This window comes from Globicephala melas, chromosome 18 (genome assembly GCF_963455315.2).
Source record: "Globicephala melas chromosome 18, mGloMel1.2, whole genome shotgun sequence".
Classification (NCBI taxonomy): Eukaryota; Metazoa; Chordata; class Mammalia; order Artiodactyla; family Delphinidae; genus Globicephala; species Globicephala melas.
The window spans coordinates 69,698,668-69,714,207 of NC_083331.1; the positions used below are offsets into that span (position 1 = coordinate 69,698,668).

The window sequence follows — 15,540 nt, forward strand, 5'->3', positions numbered from 1 at the left end:
TTTCTAGTATACCTACTGTCATAGTCACAGCTTTATAATGTCATTGCAGATTTTAAATTTCTTAAATTAAAATTATTTAGAGGCTAGAGAGGTTGGGGTAGTGAGGATCTGAGACATGAGAAATGAGTATGGACACATTTAAATTAATGGAATATATGCGTATGTATATATATATATATACATAATATACACACATATACATATAACACACATATACATATATACAGTAAAGTGTACAAATCTTAGATGCATAGCTTATGAAGACACCCGTGAATCACCACTGAGATCAAGATAAAGAACATTTCCAGCGTTCCATGAGGGCTCCTTGTGGCCATGGTAGAGTCATCAGTGTGAAAGATAAATGTGTGATAAATCTGATAAGGATAAAACACCCATAACACTCACCTTCCAATGGCTTGGGTAGAAAATGAGCTGCTGCCTTGGTTTTCTTTACTCTGTTTCCTTTCATAACTTGCCCTTCCTTGTTCAATCCCAAAAACCAGGCTCTACCAGATTCCTGTTGTCTGTACAGCATCGATGAGTAGATTACATAATAGTTTTCAAAAACAGATTCTTTAAACTTGCATTCAGGGGTAAAAAGTTCCTGTTGAGAGAAAAGGAAGAAATGATAGTTAGAGGAAGGAATGGGAGCTTCCTCATGCTTCCTCTTCCTTCTTCCATAAACTTGCCCACAATGGCCAACGAGTCAGCCCTTGGGCAGGGATGGCCAGATGTACCTCTTCCTGCAGGTATTAATTGTCCATATACATTTATCAACATACAGTGAATAGAGAAGAAGTTGCTACTTTCGGGAATATATACACACACACACACACACACATGTATGTGTGTGTGTGTGTGTTTGTGTGTGTGTGTATAGGCAAAAGTATGGATGTCCTTTAATTAGAAATTAGAATACAGGAGCAAACTCAAAATAATTTCAGTTGAACAGAATACAATTCAACCAGAGTATAAACAGAAACAACAGGATAAAGTAGCATCCTGTATTCACAACAAACTAAACAAAATAAAATATACGTGTAAGGTATAGACTACTTTCAATATTTCCATAGGAGTAATTACATGATACCCTGTTGCCAGTTGTTCACTAGGTCACTGATATTACAGGGTGATACATTTTACCTACAAAGAGACAAGCTGACACCTCAAACTAAGTCCCTGACAATCAGCTGGCATACAAACTAGCCCCTGGAGCAGAGGCCAGGTGTCATGTTAGCTGGTCGCAGTGACAGGAGCTCAAAATCACGACCTAATCCATGGTTCAGAGTCCCCCTGGAACTCTTGAAGAGAATCATCAACAGCTGCCCTGAGTAAAATTTTTGGAGGGCTTCCCTGGTGGCACAGTGGTTAAGAATCCACCTGCCCATGCAAGGGACGCAGGTTTGATCCCTGGTCCGGGAAGATCCCACATGCTGCGGAGCAACAAAGCCCGTGTGCTACAACTACTGAGCCTGCACTCTAGAGCCTGTGAGCCACAACTACTGAGCCCACGTGCCTACAGCCTGTGCTCCGCAACAAGAGAAGCCACCGCAACGAGAAGCTGGAACACCACAACAAAGAGAAGACCCCACTCGCTGCAACTAGAGAAAGCCCGAGCGCAGCAACGAAGACCCAACGCAGCCAAAAAAAAAAGAAATTTTGGAACGAGTACAATGAGTTAACGACTCTCAAAGCCATTATCTACACTGATTGATGAATAACACAAAGCTTGCTACCTTATGGTTATCATTAATAACACAAATATTCATAGATGAGTTTTACATACTTCTAAAATTTAACCTACAAAGGCATTTCAGATAGACCTTTGTGAAAAATAATTTTAAAATTCAGCCTTCCTAGTTACAGACCATGGAAGTCACTTAACTAGTTTTTGTGGCTATTTTAAATAGGCTCAACACTGTGCTCGTCCATGTTTATGAAATACAGAGGCAAAACAGAACTTTATTGTCACTATCTTTTTAAAAATATCAGGTAGTTAATTTTTTTTCACCTTAATAGATTTTTATGACTACAAAAAATAGTAACTTTTGTTTTTCTTTTAAGAAAGTTATTTTCTATACACATTCTGAAAAACATATCCTTTAGGGTCTAAAAATATAAAACCTTTAAGAGTTAAAGTTATGCTAGCCATAATAAGGAATGTGACATTATTGTCTGTAGAAATGTTCTTTCAGTATTTCCCATGAGAGTGTTAACTGCAGGATGCAATTTATTGAGAGTGCCCCATAACTTTAATTCACTGAAAGTTAAATTGTTTTCCAAGGGGAACAGGTTTTGTTAATGGCAGGTGCTTTTTATGACAAAGATGATAGTTCCAGTTATTAATTTGATGAGATTAAAACAGCCAGAAGACAGGTTTAGCCCCCTCCCAAAGGAATTTATGTAGACCTTCATTTCTTCGAGATGATGCTACCTCAGGTTTGAATTAGATACCATCCAAATAAATATTCCGGTCTTCCGCAAAGTTTTATTTCTCCAAATATCCTCCTATTAGTTCTCTGACTAATAAATGATAGTCTCGGTGAGTCAGTCTCCAGGCCCTACTTCAGAGGAAAGACTGATAAAAGGGTCTGTGTTCATACATTTGTGGTGAGGAAAATAAAATGGAATGCTCTAAGACTCATAAATATAAGATATTGGTTGAGCGTGTACCTTCTAGGACAAACAGATTAGACTTTGGCACGTCCTTTATCTTTTTATTGAGACAAGCCAAGGCAGCTAAGCATATTATTGATTAATACTAGTTAAAACCGGTCTTAGAATCAGCTGGGAGTGGGTATGGTAAAGGCTGACCCAGTACGTCACTCAGTGGGGAGAGGAGCTGGCACCTGCTGACTAAGATATCAGGTCTCTGCCCAGAGCCTTACCTTATTAAGAGGACCACTGAAGACTGACCTTAATCTCGAGACAGGAAGGCCTCCAGCTTTGGAAATGCAGGTCCATAGGGTGATCAACCCTTCCTTATAATCAACGGATCCCCCCTGCCGTAATGTACGAAACATGGAGGATGCTGCCTGCCTTACCATCAGCAATTAGAAGTGTATTGTCTCTACTCTAAAGTGACTAAGTTGAATATGAATGAGAATGAAGACCCTTGATGTGGAAGAAGTCGTTAGGTATGTCTCTGTCACTAAGTCTTTTTAAATCAAATGTTTGCATCTTAAGACTCCAAGCAAGTCAATAACACATCCCCTTTCTACAAGCTGTGCCAGTAACTTCAGAGGGAGGTGATTCTGTCTTCCACAGTGAGAGCCACTGCCTTCAGGTGATTGTGATGGTGGAGACTGGCTGGTACTTTTTCACCCTTCTTTATTCTTGGTTAAATAATTAATGTGCATACACATACTTACATGCATACACACTACATTCAAAGTTACTATTGTCTAATGCTTTTTGCTAGACTTCTCTAGACATTTCAAGAATACAATCTGCTCATGAAATATTGGAGTTCAAAATAATCCCATCATTCTCATGAGAACTGGTAGGACTAATGGAAGTTGAGATTGGTTACTACTTATTTGCTGTCATAAGGGACAAATAGACTTTCAATCTGCAAATGGGAGACAGGGTGACTATGAATGTCATCTGTGGAAACAGACCTCCTGGGGTCAACCCTGACCCCACTCCTTCCTGGCTGTGAGTCCTTGGGAAAATGACTTAATCCCTGGGCTTCAGTTTCCTCATCTCTAAAATGGGAACAAAAATCATAGGATAATATGGTGGTTGGGAGAATTGAGTGAATCAATACGCATTACATATTTAGAAGAGGACCTGGCATATAGTAAGCACTCAATATTTATTCTAAAAAGGCTTTCCATTATTTATAGTCAAAAATAACCCTGTATCAGTTATTTCAATTCTATCAACAATTCTGCAAACCAAAGTTTAGTTAAATGATTAGTCAGTGAGAACAATTTTGTATGAACTGTTGGGCTCAGCCTCAGATGTACCAAAATGAACATATACAAAATGAACAGGATTCTTCCTGGAAGAATTTTATTAAAATTTTTGTGCTTAAAAATGCTAGTACAGTGCAGTATTTGCTGTGGTAAACTTACCTTCCTAGAGGGACTATACGTGGGGTAAATGGTACTGTGAAGGACAAGATGTGGGTAATGCCATGATACATTTGGAAAACTATCATTAGTCCATTACTGGGACTCTGTGAGGACCGAAGTGCAGAATGATGTGCTAGGTTACAGAAATGTAATAAAGGGTCTTGGGCACTCTGATAAACAGGTTAGACTTCTTATTATAAGCAAGAGGTAGATATGCAGAGTTCTTGAATAAGCAAGGGAATGATAATATAGTCTGATTAGTGTTTTATATTCTGTTGTCTTTGTGGAGGATGGTTTGAGAAGTTAGTAACACTTATTATATACTGATGTGTTGAAGACCAATCTCCTGCAAAATGGACTTGAAAACTGTTTGTAGGACATGTGCAGTTGTGTATTCATGTTAGTAATTAGTATTAATTTAATAATCAAGGGCGCATAAAATAAGGAGAGAAATACCACCAGAATTATGACACATTATTAAACTGAGTTCTGAACTTCCTGGTAGCTGAGACAAAAAGAGAAAGGCTTTATGTAATACAAATTATTAAAGAGAGAAAATCTTTTCTTTTTCTTGGCACTAACTTCTACAAGGTATTTCCTTGCAAGGAAAATGTGACTTTGACCAAATAAAGAAAACATAACACACATAACCCAAGCAAAAATGCTCTTGATAGTAACTGTACAATTGATAGAGTCATAGTTTTGTGTTTGAATCCTACAATATGCTTTAGAGGGATAGATGGAGTGAATAGTCCCATAGGTAGGATTGGAAAAAATTGTAATTGATGGGCTTCCCTGGTGGCGCAGTAGTTGAGAGTCCGCCTGCCGATGGTGGGGACGCGGGTTCGTGCCCCGGTCCGGGAAGATCCCACATGTCGCGGAGCGGCTGGGCCCGTGAGCCATGGCCGCTGAGCCTGCGCGTCCGGAGCCTGTGCTCCGCAACGGGAGAGGCCACAACAGTGAGAGGCCCGCGTACCGCAAAAAAAAAAAAAAAAAAAAAAAAAAAGTAATTGATGAGATCCCCAGAGATCAGCTTTGTGGCTGGAGCCACAAACTCAAATGCCTATACTGACCAGGCAGATACGAGAGTGAAGCAGGCTGGCGGCATCAGAGCACCTAGCCTCTATGATCAGGCCCCCCAAGATGGCTGCTTTCCTGCTCTCAGGACATTCCCCCCTGGACCAGGGCCTGCTTCACCTACACCCTACTCACCTGATTGACCTTCCTACGTACTTGCCCCTGTCCCAGCTAGTGACTGTTCTAATCTTTAGATCAAAACATCTCCGCCCTGATAGCTTATCAAAGGGGCGGGGAGAGGCATGCCCCTCTGCTAGTTTCCCTGGTAACAGATGAGCCAACCGAATGTCAGTTCCCCCTATAACTGGTAACCTCCCCCTCCCCCCAGGGGGCAAAGACTGCTGCCCTTCCTGCCTGCCATCTGCCAAACACCGTGGGGTTTGGCTCCAGGATCTTGCTTCAGAGGTGTAAGATTCCCCCTGTCCATTAAACCATTGATTTCTCTATCACTGACTCCCGGGCTGTTTCCTAGGTCTAGAAGCTGAGCAAATACAGGGCTTGCAGGCCTGCAGGCTGCAGCCCAACACAGCACCATGTGAGGATAAATGCCCCTTACTCAGGCTCAGAGCTGAGGGGATGGACAGAATGGCAGAAAGGGTGACGGTTCTCATGGGAAAATAAAAACCTTAGATCTGCAAAATTTCTGCCTGGTTTTTCAAAGGAAGTAAAAAATCCAGATTTCTGGATAAAAATCTCCTTTGTATGGTGGCGGCTATTTCTTTGTTCTTGTTTTTCAGTGTAGCACAGACCAATGGTCTGAGGTGGACCCCTGAGCACCCAGTGTGAGACCTCCAATGTAGAGTGGCAAGAAAAGTACTAAAGAAAGAAGGAACCCCAGGTGGCTTACCAACGCAGCCCTAACCTAACTGATGGTATTTATCTATTTGAGTCATACCACGACTGTGCCAGTGAAACATTCTAAAACTGGCAGTGGTAATATGAGAAGACTTATTTAAATTTAAGCTCAAATATAAACTCTTTGAAACTGCCAAAATGAAATAGATAAGGAGTTTGATGTGTCTTTTTCTCTTCTTGCCCAGCCTATACTTAGAACCACCAACACCATCACAACAGAAATCAACAGCAGTTGAGTTCCAGCAGAAGCTTAAATATTAGTTTGTAACTTTGCCAAACTAAATCATCAAATAACAGAATAGAAAAACACAACAATTAAACAAAAATTTCATATCTCCTTTTATGTTGTGGTTGTTTTGAAATGAAAGGACCATCTGTGGTGTACTTATTATCTTAACAGTAGCAGCAGAATTCCTCTTCTGAGGGAAATGTCTTTGTTTAAGAAAATACTGTGATGGGCCATTTGCATGCACCAAGCAGGGCTTCTCAGTTTAGGATGAGAGGAGGGGGTGGAGAGAATAGAGGACCCATGTTCCATAATTTGTAACCAATAAATAAGCCATAAACCCAGATAATTCGGCATAATCATAACCTAATAGCTAACAGTGACCTTGAGAATCGAACCCAGTGGTCGGCAAACTACAATCCATGGCCAAATTCATGCTACAAAGTGCAGAGGAGAGTTGTTGAGATTGTATGACCTGCAAAAACTGTGGTATTGACTGTATGGTCCTTTGCTAAAAAATTTTGTCAACTGTGATCTAAGGTTGTTAATCTAGTTTCAAATATTCCCAAATTAAGCTTGGATTGCACTTATGTTCATGTATACAAATGCATACAATTTGAATCAGCATTTTCATCAGAGTTTCATCCCTGGAAAAGCCTTTACGGTGTGTTATGAGCCTGGGCTTTCCTGTAAAAGTAGTTAGCTACGTAGTAGTCCACAAATTCCATTTAGTTGCTGCATCTCTTTTGTTTTTATCTACAACTACATGAAAATTATGTTTGGTTAATATCTACAGGTTTGCCTAGTAAACCTGTAAACCAGCACCACCACCGTTTCGAAGGGAAAACATAAAAAGAAGCATTCCAGACAAATTTATATTCTAACTATGAGTCTGCCACAACTGGGACCCAGTGCAGCCAAAGCAAACAAACAAATAAATATTTAAAAAAATAAATAAAATAAAATTAATTATATCCTTTAATGATACTGTTCTGACACTACCCAGTTTTTTAAAAAAGAAGTACAGAACACTCTTAAGATTACATATAAAGGGAAGAATATTCTGACCTTTTGGAAGATTTTATAGTCATGAATTTTGAAACAAAAAATAATTTGTAGTTAACGCTCAAACGTAGAAAATTTAGTTGACTAATGCATTTTATTTATCTGAAATTCTACATAATCAAATGTGTACAGTATCAGGCTGTGACTAATGCCCACAGGAAGAAAAAAAGTATAATGTTTTACATGTTTAAGAGGCAGCTTTTATTTGATTATAGGACCCAGTGATTTTGAGTATATTCCCACCAACAAAACAGTCTCCACAAGTCCCTGTATTTATAGGACCAGAAGCTGTTACTTAGTTTCTGGGGAAACAAAATTGTAAATGAAGGCTTTGTTTCGCCAGTAAAGACCTTATTTGACATTTAGAGATGTTTGATATATATATCTTTAGACATATTATTTCATTTACTAAATATTATATTTTAATTTATTATGTTATATTTAATATGTATTTTCTTTTTATGACATTATGCTTTTAAACAATTGTGGCAAGAACAACTTTTATTTGTTATGATTCATATTAAGTAATTTATTTTATTTATTTAATGTAAATATATATATTTTTATATATATTATACATACATATATATAATCTTAAATATGTCATTGCTACTTAAAACGTGGTATTCAGGGATCAACAGCAACTTCCTCACCTGGGAAGTTGTTAGAAATGCAGATTTCCAGTCCCCACGGCTGACCTATAGAATCAAAATTTGCATTTTAACAAGACCCCAGGTGATTCGTATGCATATGAGAGCTTGGGAAGCATTGGTATATGTTCCTGTTATCATACAGAACAAATTGATATCAATATATGATCACAAAATTTTAGTAAATATCAAATAAATTGGCATTATTCATAAGCTTTCTACCATCTTAAAATTAGTATAAAATTTATTAAAGCAAGGAAATGGAAGCAAAAATATAAAGTACTTGCAGTATATCTTTAAATAAGAAGCTTTAAGATTATAATTAAAACATGTGCCAACTAGTTCTATAATGTTAAATCTGTTTTCTCTAGAATACAGACATGTGTAATTCCTAAAATAATAATGCTTGTAACATGAACAGATGGTATCAGTGCTATAAATATTAGCAAAAAAATCACAAAATAAATATGCTTAAGAAAGTATTAATACAACCACATACCATTCTTACAATTTGTCAGTGCTTAACAGTGATGCCTCAAAATAATAATGATGATGATAATGGTAATAATAATAATGTTAACAACTACAGCTAACAAACTGTGCATACGTCTATACCAAGCACTGTTCTACACATTTACCTAATCAACTAATTATTCCGCACTATAATCCTGTGAGATTGGTACTACTATTATCCCCATTTTAGAAATGAAGAAACTGAACCCAGAGGGTTTAACTAACTTGCCCAAGTACATTTATTTTCATCAAGATGAATAATTTAACTATTCCTACTCACTTGTCATTCAATGGAAGAGATGCACTTTTTAAGATATGTGATCAATTGCAAAAAATGGCCTGAATTCTTCACCCTCCCTGGATCAAAGCTCTCTTGCATGTAATGTGACGTGTCTTCCCACTATGAGCTAAGGTGAAGGAGGCAGAGGCTTGACAAGCACTTGTACAAATGGGTTTGTCTTCTCAGACTCATCCACTGCCCTGAGAGCACCCCTGGGCTAGCCTGCCGGAGAAGAGACACACGTGGAACACAGCCAAGTTGCCCAACCTAAACTAGTCTATTTCCAGACAGGTGATTAAGTCCTACCAAGATCTACAGAGCCACCTAGCCGATCTCCATATGACTCCAGATGCACAAGCATTAATACACTTAACTGCTATAGGCCGCTTCAGCACTCATTGTTTGCTACATGGTGTCATTAAGGAATTGATAACTGATACAGATAATTAATTCAACTGAATTATTCAGTTAAAACTGTACCTTATACAGCTGCTCTTTATCTACATGTAACTACATATGAAAACAAACACAGATGGAAAACAGTAATGAATGACATATGCTGTCATCTTGGCAAAAGTGTCACATGTCTTAGGATATAATTGTTAAAGGGGAAAAAGTGTATTATTAAAAGAGTTTAAAAAAACAAGAAACAAGAATACATAGGAGTACTCAAAATGAATCTCTTCTCCCCTTTACCAAGCTGTACTTTCCTTCCCCTCCCCACTGATCAATTAAAGAAACGCTGAACAAAACAGAAACTGAGTTGGCTACCCTCTGTTGCCAACCACCCCTCTAACTCACTGCAGTCTTATATTCCCCAGGGAAAGGTTGGAATGGGATGACGATGTCATGGTGGGGCGTCTCGTGATTAAAAACTGAGCTCTTAGATCAAATGTGTTCTGGTGTTTTGTCATACATCAACTCCTCAACAGAAGACTTCTCCGACATGTGTAGGGTCAATTGTATATAACTTTGCCTAAAAGAGAAACATAAAACTGATAGTGCTTTATGTGAAAGGAATCAGACTGGATGTATGTGATGAAACCCAGGAGAAGTGCTGCCATGACTTTTTAATAATTTTCTGAACAATCAGAGTGAATAATGTCATGATAATAGCAGATGCATACTGTAATATGCAAAGAGTTTCTTGGTCTGATGAAGCCTCTCAGAGGCTTCATCAGAGATTAGTAAATGTCTCGAAGTCAGAGTGTTAGCATTACTTCATCCTTTATTTTAAGGATTTTTCAGATTCAGTTAGTGACGTGTAGTTTTGTTACAGCACACGTATTACATAAAGTCGAATTTGTATATATATATATATATATATATATATATATACACACACACACACTAAGCATGATAATACCAGTAAGCATTTGAACATCTTAGAAATGAGGTTACCTCATTCAAAAGGTAAATAATAAAGTCTACTGCACAGTCCACATCATAGTAATAGCTAAAGCATGATCCATGAACTGGTACCTATCTACAATTTATTTATTTCTGGTCTGCAATGAAACAAGTACAAAACTGAGCAAAGAACACTTATAAACTTCTATAGCAATTTAACAAAATATTTTTACTAACTGTTGAATATAAAAATAAAAACTCTGGACTTTTATTTTGTACTTAAAATATTTTCTAGTAACTTAATTTGATTATATTTTCTGAAAGTATATCTCTGCAAAAGATTGGAAAATTTAAAAATTACTATCCTTCACCACAAATAGTCTAGGGACCATCGCTCTATTATATATAGGGTTGGATGTGACTATAAATCTAATTAAAGGAGAACTAAAGTGAGAATTAGTGGCAATTATTATTTTTTTTATTAATGTAAGCCAGTCACAATGCTAAATGCCTTACACAAATTACCTCATTTTATTCCTTTTAACAAAGTATGATGCTAAAGTTAAGTATCTTGGTGAGAATTTATATAGCTAGTAAGTGGCAGCGCAGGAATGGATCCTAGGCTGTCTGAGGTTTTGACCTCGGCTCGACCTCACTGGTTATATACCTGGTCAGCCTAGTATACATAACTCTAAAACGGAATCAAAGACAGGAAATGTGGCTTGACAACAGGCAGGGCAACCACAAGAGAAGTAAAATAGTTCCAGAACAAAATTTCTCCAATGAATGACCCTCAAGGAAGGAGTAGAAAAGATGATTAAATCCACTGGATAAATTACTTAAAATTATCAGCCATATTAGTGTTTATTTTATTTTCCATTTCATTCCATTTCCCTAATGTCTCTTGAGTGTTGAGTTTGGATTAGGACTTGATCTGGTGTGACCTTCTACCTGGTCTAGGTCCCTCAGACATTTCATATACCAGAAATAGAAGGAAGAAATCAAGGGAGATAGCATTTAAGAAATGAGTGCATAATTAAGGGATTCTAAAGCTTTGGGGGAAAAAACCAAAAAAAACCTGTGTTCTTAGCCATCAGGGTACTAATGGTGGTGGTGATGGTGGGAGTGGGGAATGGTGATGCAACAAAGATTTCCTGAGTGGAACAAATGCTGCAGAAAATATTCAGCTCTTTTATATTTAACCAGACCAAGATATTATCACATACAGTAGCAAACATTTTCAATTCATATTGCACTAGAATTTTTTGTTAGCCAAAACAAGAGCAGAATTTGCTGTGCAAAAACATTGAGTTTGTTAGTTTTTGTAGTTAGATCAATTCAGTATTTTACCATGCCTACCCAAACTGAGTCTGGTTGCTTTATCTTCCTTTATCAACGTTTTCTTTCATCTCCTTGTAAGTTTTGGCCCGTGTTATCTTGAGAAACTGAATATAAAAATGCCAAATATTTAACTGTGACTTCCACTTTGCCAAATTCTATGAGTGAACATGGGCTTGTTTTCATCAGTTTTTTTCTTCCGCCTAACTCCTTGAACTATGTTTTAAAACTATTTTTACAGCTCTGCATGCTTCTCTCCTTAGGCCTATTTCTACATGCATCTACAAGCTTTTTCTACTTTCTTTTCTTTAAGCTCCACTTTAAGTTAGAACTTTCCATAAAAGCTTTTTTTGTGTGTGTTTGCATTGTGGATTTTTCCTAATAAAAACGTACCCAGTCAAAACCACTTATTTGTATAAACAAAACCAAAACCAAATAGATAATCAAAACCATCCATTTATCCAACCTATAAAATGCAAGCTTCCATAGAAAAATGAAGGAAGTACAAGTAGGTTCTACAATATTCCTAAAATGCCATATTCATTGAATAATATTAATTTGTATTGAGCTTTACGATTTTCAAAGGCCATTCACATATATTTTGTTTGATTTAATAATGCTGTTAAAAATGCTTCAAGAAGAACAGCATTATCCCATGTCATCGATGATGATTTTACATCTCTGAGAGCATAGGTCCTCATGAGGAATGGATTAAGATGTTTTTATTTCTATCCATGTGGTATTTTATGTACATACTGCTGCTACTGAGCAAGTAATTATTAATAATAACAATGTTGAAAATATGAACCAAATGTAAGAGGTTTAATTTTTTCCCCCAGAATATCAAATAAATCATCTTACTGGGATAAAAGAGGTCAGTATCTGATAAAGAATCACTAACACTAACGAAAAGAAAAAAAAGAAAAGGAATCATCATCAACACTGAACGTGTGGCATACAGAGGAAGCCCATGTGGTGCTGAAATGATAACCTGAGGATTGCTTTCCTTTAATTTTGCTTTATTAGCTAGAAACACATTGGCCATGACTTCCCAGATTCTGGTTGCAAGCTGTTCGATAATTCCAAAGGTTAACACAAAAGGACAAACATGGAACACTGAAGAGAAAGGTCAGGAAAGTAAGAAAAGAGGCAATAGCAACACTTCCTGGGAAGAAGAGTGACTGGGGAGAGGAAAAACATCAACCTATTGGCTAAATGACTCTACCCAGGTGAAGCTGTCACCATGAAGCTCAATTCTGCCATGGATTTAATTGTCTAATTGCCACTGGATTATTTTCATGTTGTATTATGAAATTTTACAGGCATTAATGAATTAAATGGTTTTACTTTCAGGTTGTTGGTTGAGAATATAACACTATGAAATGGAAAGAATTATATTAATTATAAATAATACTAATACTAAACAAATACTAAACATTCTGCCCCAGATATTACATAATAAATTTGAATACTGCGAACACATGGAAACATGTTTCCATTATTCTATACTTAATAATATCTAAAATTCATGCATTTATTTATGCATTGTTTATTGGTTAAATAAATGCATGAATTTTAGACATTATATACTTGCCAGTGACTGTCCTTGATCTGGAGATATAAACAATGAGCAAAAATGATATAGGGTTTCCCTGGTGGCGCAGTGGTTGGGAGTCCGCCTGCCGATGCAGGGGACACGGGTTCGTGCCCTGGTCCGGGAAGATCCCACATGCCGCGGAGCAGCTGGGCCCGTGAGCCATGGCCGCTGAGCCTGCGCGTCCGGAGCCTGTGCTCCGCAACGGGAGAGGCCACGACAGTGAGAGGCCCGCGTACCGCAAAAAAAAAAAAAAAAAAAAAGATATAGTGGGTACTCTTGGGGCATAAAGTCTAGGGGAGGAGACAATTATTTACACTACTGATCATATCACTACAAAATAAGACAAGTTCCTACAAGAAAAGGAATGATTTCCATGAGAACACGTAACAAACATGTCTGACCTAGCCTGAGTTGGTACGGAAAAACATTCAAATCGGAGCTGAGGTCTACAACATCAGCATGAGTTCACTAGGCCTAGAGAGGGGTGAAGAGTATTCCTGCAGAGGGCAACATCATGTGCAAAGGCCCTGGGGCAGAAGCAGAGACAGACCATTTGGAGGACAGAAAGAAGACCAAAACTGGAATGCAGAGTGTGAAGGAGACAGCAGTAGGAGTTGAGATCTGTGTGCTAACCACGTGCCAAACTAGATAGTCACGTTAAGAGTTTAGGTCTTTCTATAGAAACACTGGGAGAACGTTAAAAGTTTTTATGCAGAGCATGTCACAATCGGGTAGGCATTTGGAAAGACCACTCTGGCTAAAGTGTGAAGAATGGAAAAGAGAGCCAGTTTGGATGCAAGAATGCTGGTCTGTCTACCGCAATACCAGGCAAGACTTTGGTAGTGGAGTGGAGTGGAGAGAAGAGCGCAGACTGAGGAAATATTTAGGAGGTCAAATAGTCAGTACCCTGTGATTGTACCTGGCAGCTAAGGGAGAAGGAGTGTCAAGCAAAGTGTGTAGGTTTTTTGCTTGTGGAACTGGATGACATTTGGTGTGTGTTTATTGCTGTTTTTGAAAGGTCAAACACTGCAGTTCTGTATTCTTGGGCAAAATAAAGCTTACGTGTATAACGTAAGTGTACATAGTACTTTCTGTCCTTTTATAGAACATTATTTCAAATATTTAGAGGGTAATTTTCCACAATGTTTTATTTAACTTGTTTCCCTTAAGTAGCTTGTGTGTGTGTGTGTGTGTGTGTGTGTGTGTGTGTGTGTGTGTGTGTGTGTGTTTTCAGGAGTTTCAATTTCCTTTTAGTAGAGGGGATCAATATTATGTTAGCAATCACGATACGGAGCTTCCCATGCTGTGCTGAAGACATAAGAGGCAGTCTAGAAGAGGAAATAGCTATTCCTGCCTTGGAGAAGGGGACAAGCTTTTGAAACATGATGTTATTTAGCTATAGGTTTTGGGGTTTTTTTTTAACATCTTTATTGGAGTATAACTGCTTTTGAAAGGTGAATCGGAGTTTGTGAAGGTGAAGAAGAAAGAGAAAAAGCATCCCACTTGGAAGGAAAAGAACTGCCTTCTAGAAATTATGAGAAGCCCCTTGAGGTAGGAGTCTTAGACCAGCGTGGCTGGAAGCTAAGGTCCGTGTGGTGACGTGAAGCTGGGATACACGCTGGCCATGCCGTGGGGTTGTGACTTTCTGATCAGCAAAGATGAGCCCCAGAGATTTTCAAGAAAATGGATGAGGTGCTGAGATTGTGTTTTAAAAGATAACTGGGGACTTCCCTGGCCGTCACTGGTTAAGACTTCGCCTTCCAAGGCAGGGGGTGCGGGTTGGATCCCTGGTCGGAGAGCTAAGATCCCACATGCCTCACGGCCAAAACAACCAAAACGTGAAACAGAAGCAATATTGTAACACATTCCATAAAGACGTTGACAATGGTCCACATCAAAAAAATAAAAATAAATAAAATAAATAAAAAGAGAACCTATCGTATGATCTAGCAATCACGTTCCTTGCTATCTACCCAAATGAGGTGAAATTTGCATCCTCAGAGAGACCTGCATAGACTTTATTCGTAATTTCCAACTATTCGGAGCAACCAAGGTGGCTTTCAATAAATGAATGTATAGACAAACTGTGGGAAATCCATACAGTGGAATATTATTCAGTGATCAAAAGAAATTATGAAGCCATGGGTTATCTTAAATGCATATTACTAAGTAGAAGAAGCCAATCTGAAAAGGTTGTATAGCGTATGATTCCAACTCTGTGACATTCCTGAAACGGCAGAATTATGGAGTGAATAAAAAGATCAGTGGCTTGCAGGGGCTGTAGGGGGAGGAGTGAAGAGGTGCAGCACAGAGGACTTCGAAGGCAGTGAAATCATCTGTATGATTCTGTAGTGGTACATGTCGTTGTATATGTCCTACATTTGTCAATATCCATAGGAGGCACAGCACAAACAGTAAATACTAATGTAAACTATGGACTTCAGTGAGTAACAGTACACCAACACCAGTTCATCAACTGTAATCTTTGTACCACACTAATGCTAGATGTT

At 38.1% G+C, this 15,540-nt stretch overlaps 1 protein-coding gene across 6 annotated transcripts in view; it reads right to left on the bottom strand.

Annotated features, from left to right (window-relative positions):
- Positions 1-15,540, bottom strand: part of FGF14 (fibroblast growth factor 14) — a 637,037-nt gene that overhangs the window by 14,990 nt on the left and 606,507 nt on the right. For all 6 annotated transcript variants that reach the window (XM_060287772.1, XM_060287768.1, XM_060287769.1 and 3 more), the window contains one exon: positions 406-604. In XM_060287772.1, the coding sequence (XP_060143755.1) occupies positions 406-604 (199 nt within the window). The remainder of the gene's footprint in view (positions 1-405; positions 605-15,540) is intronic.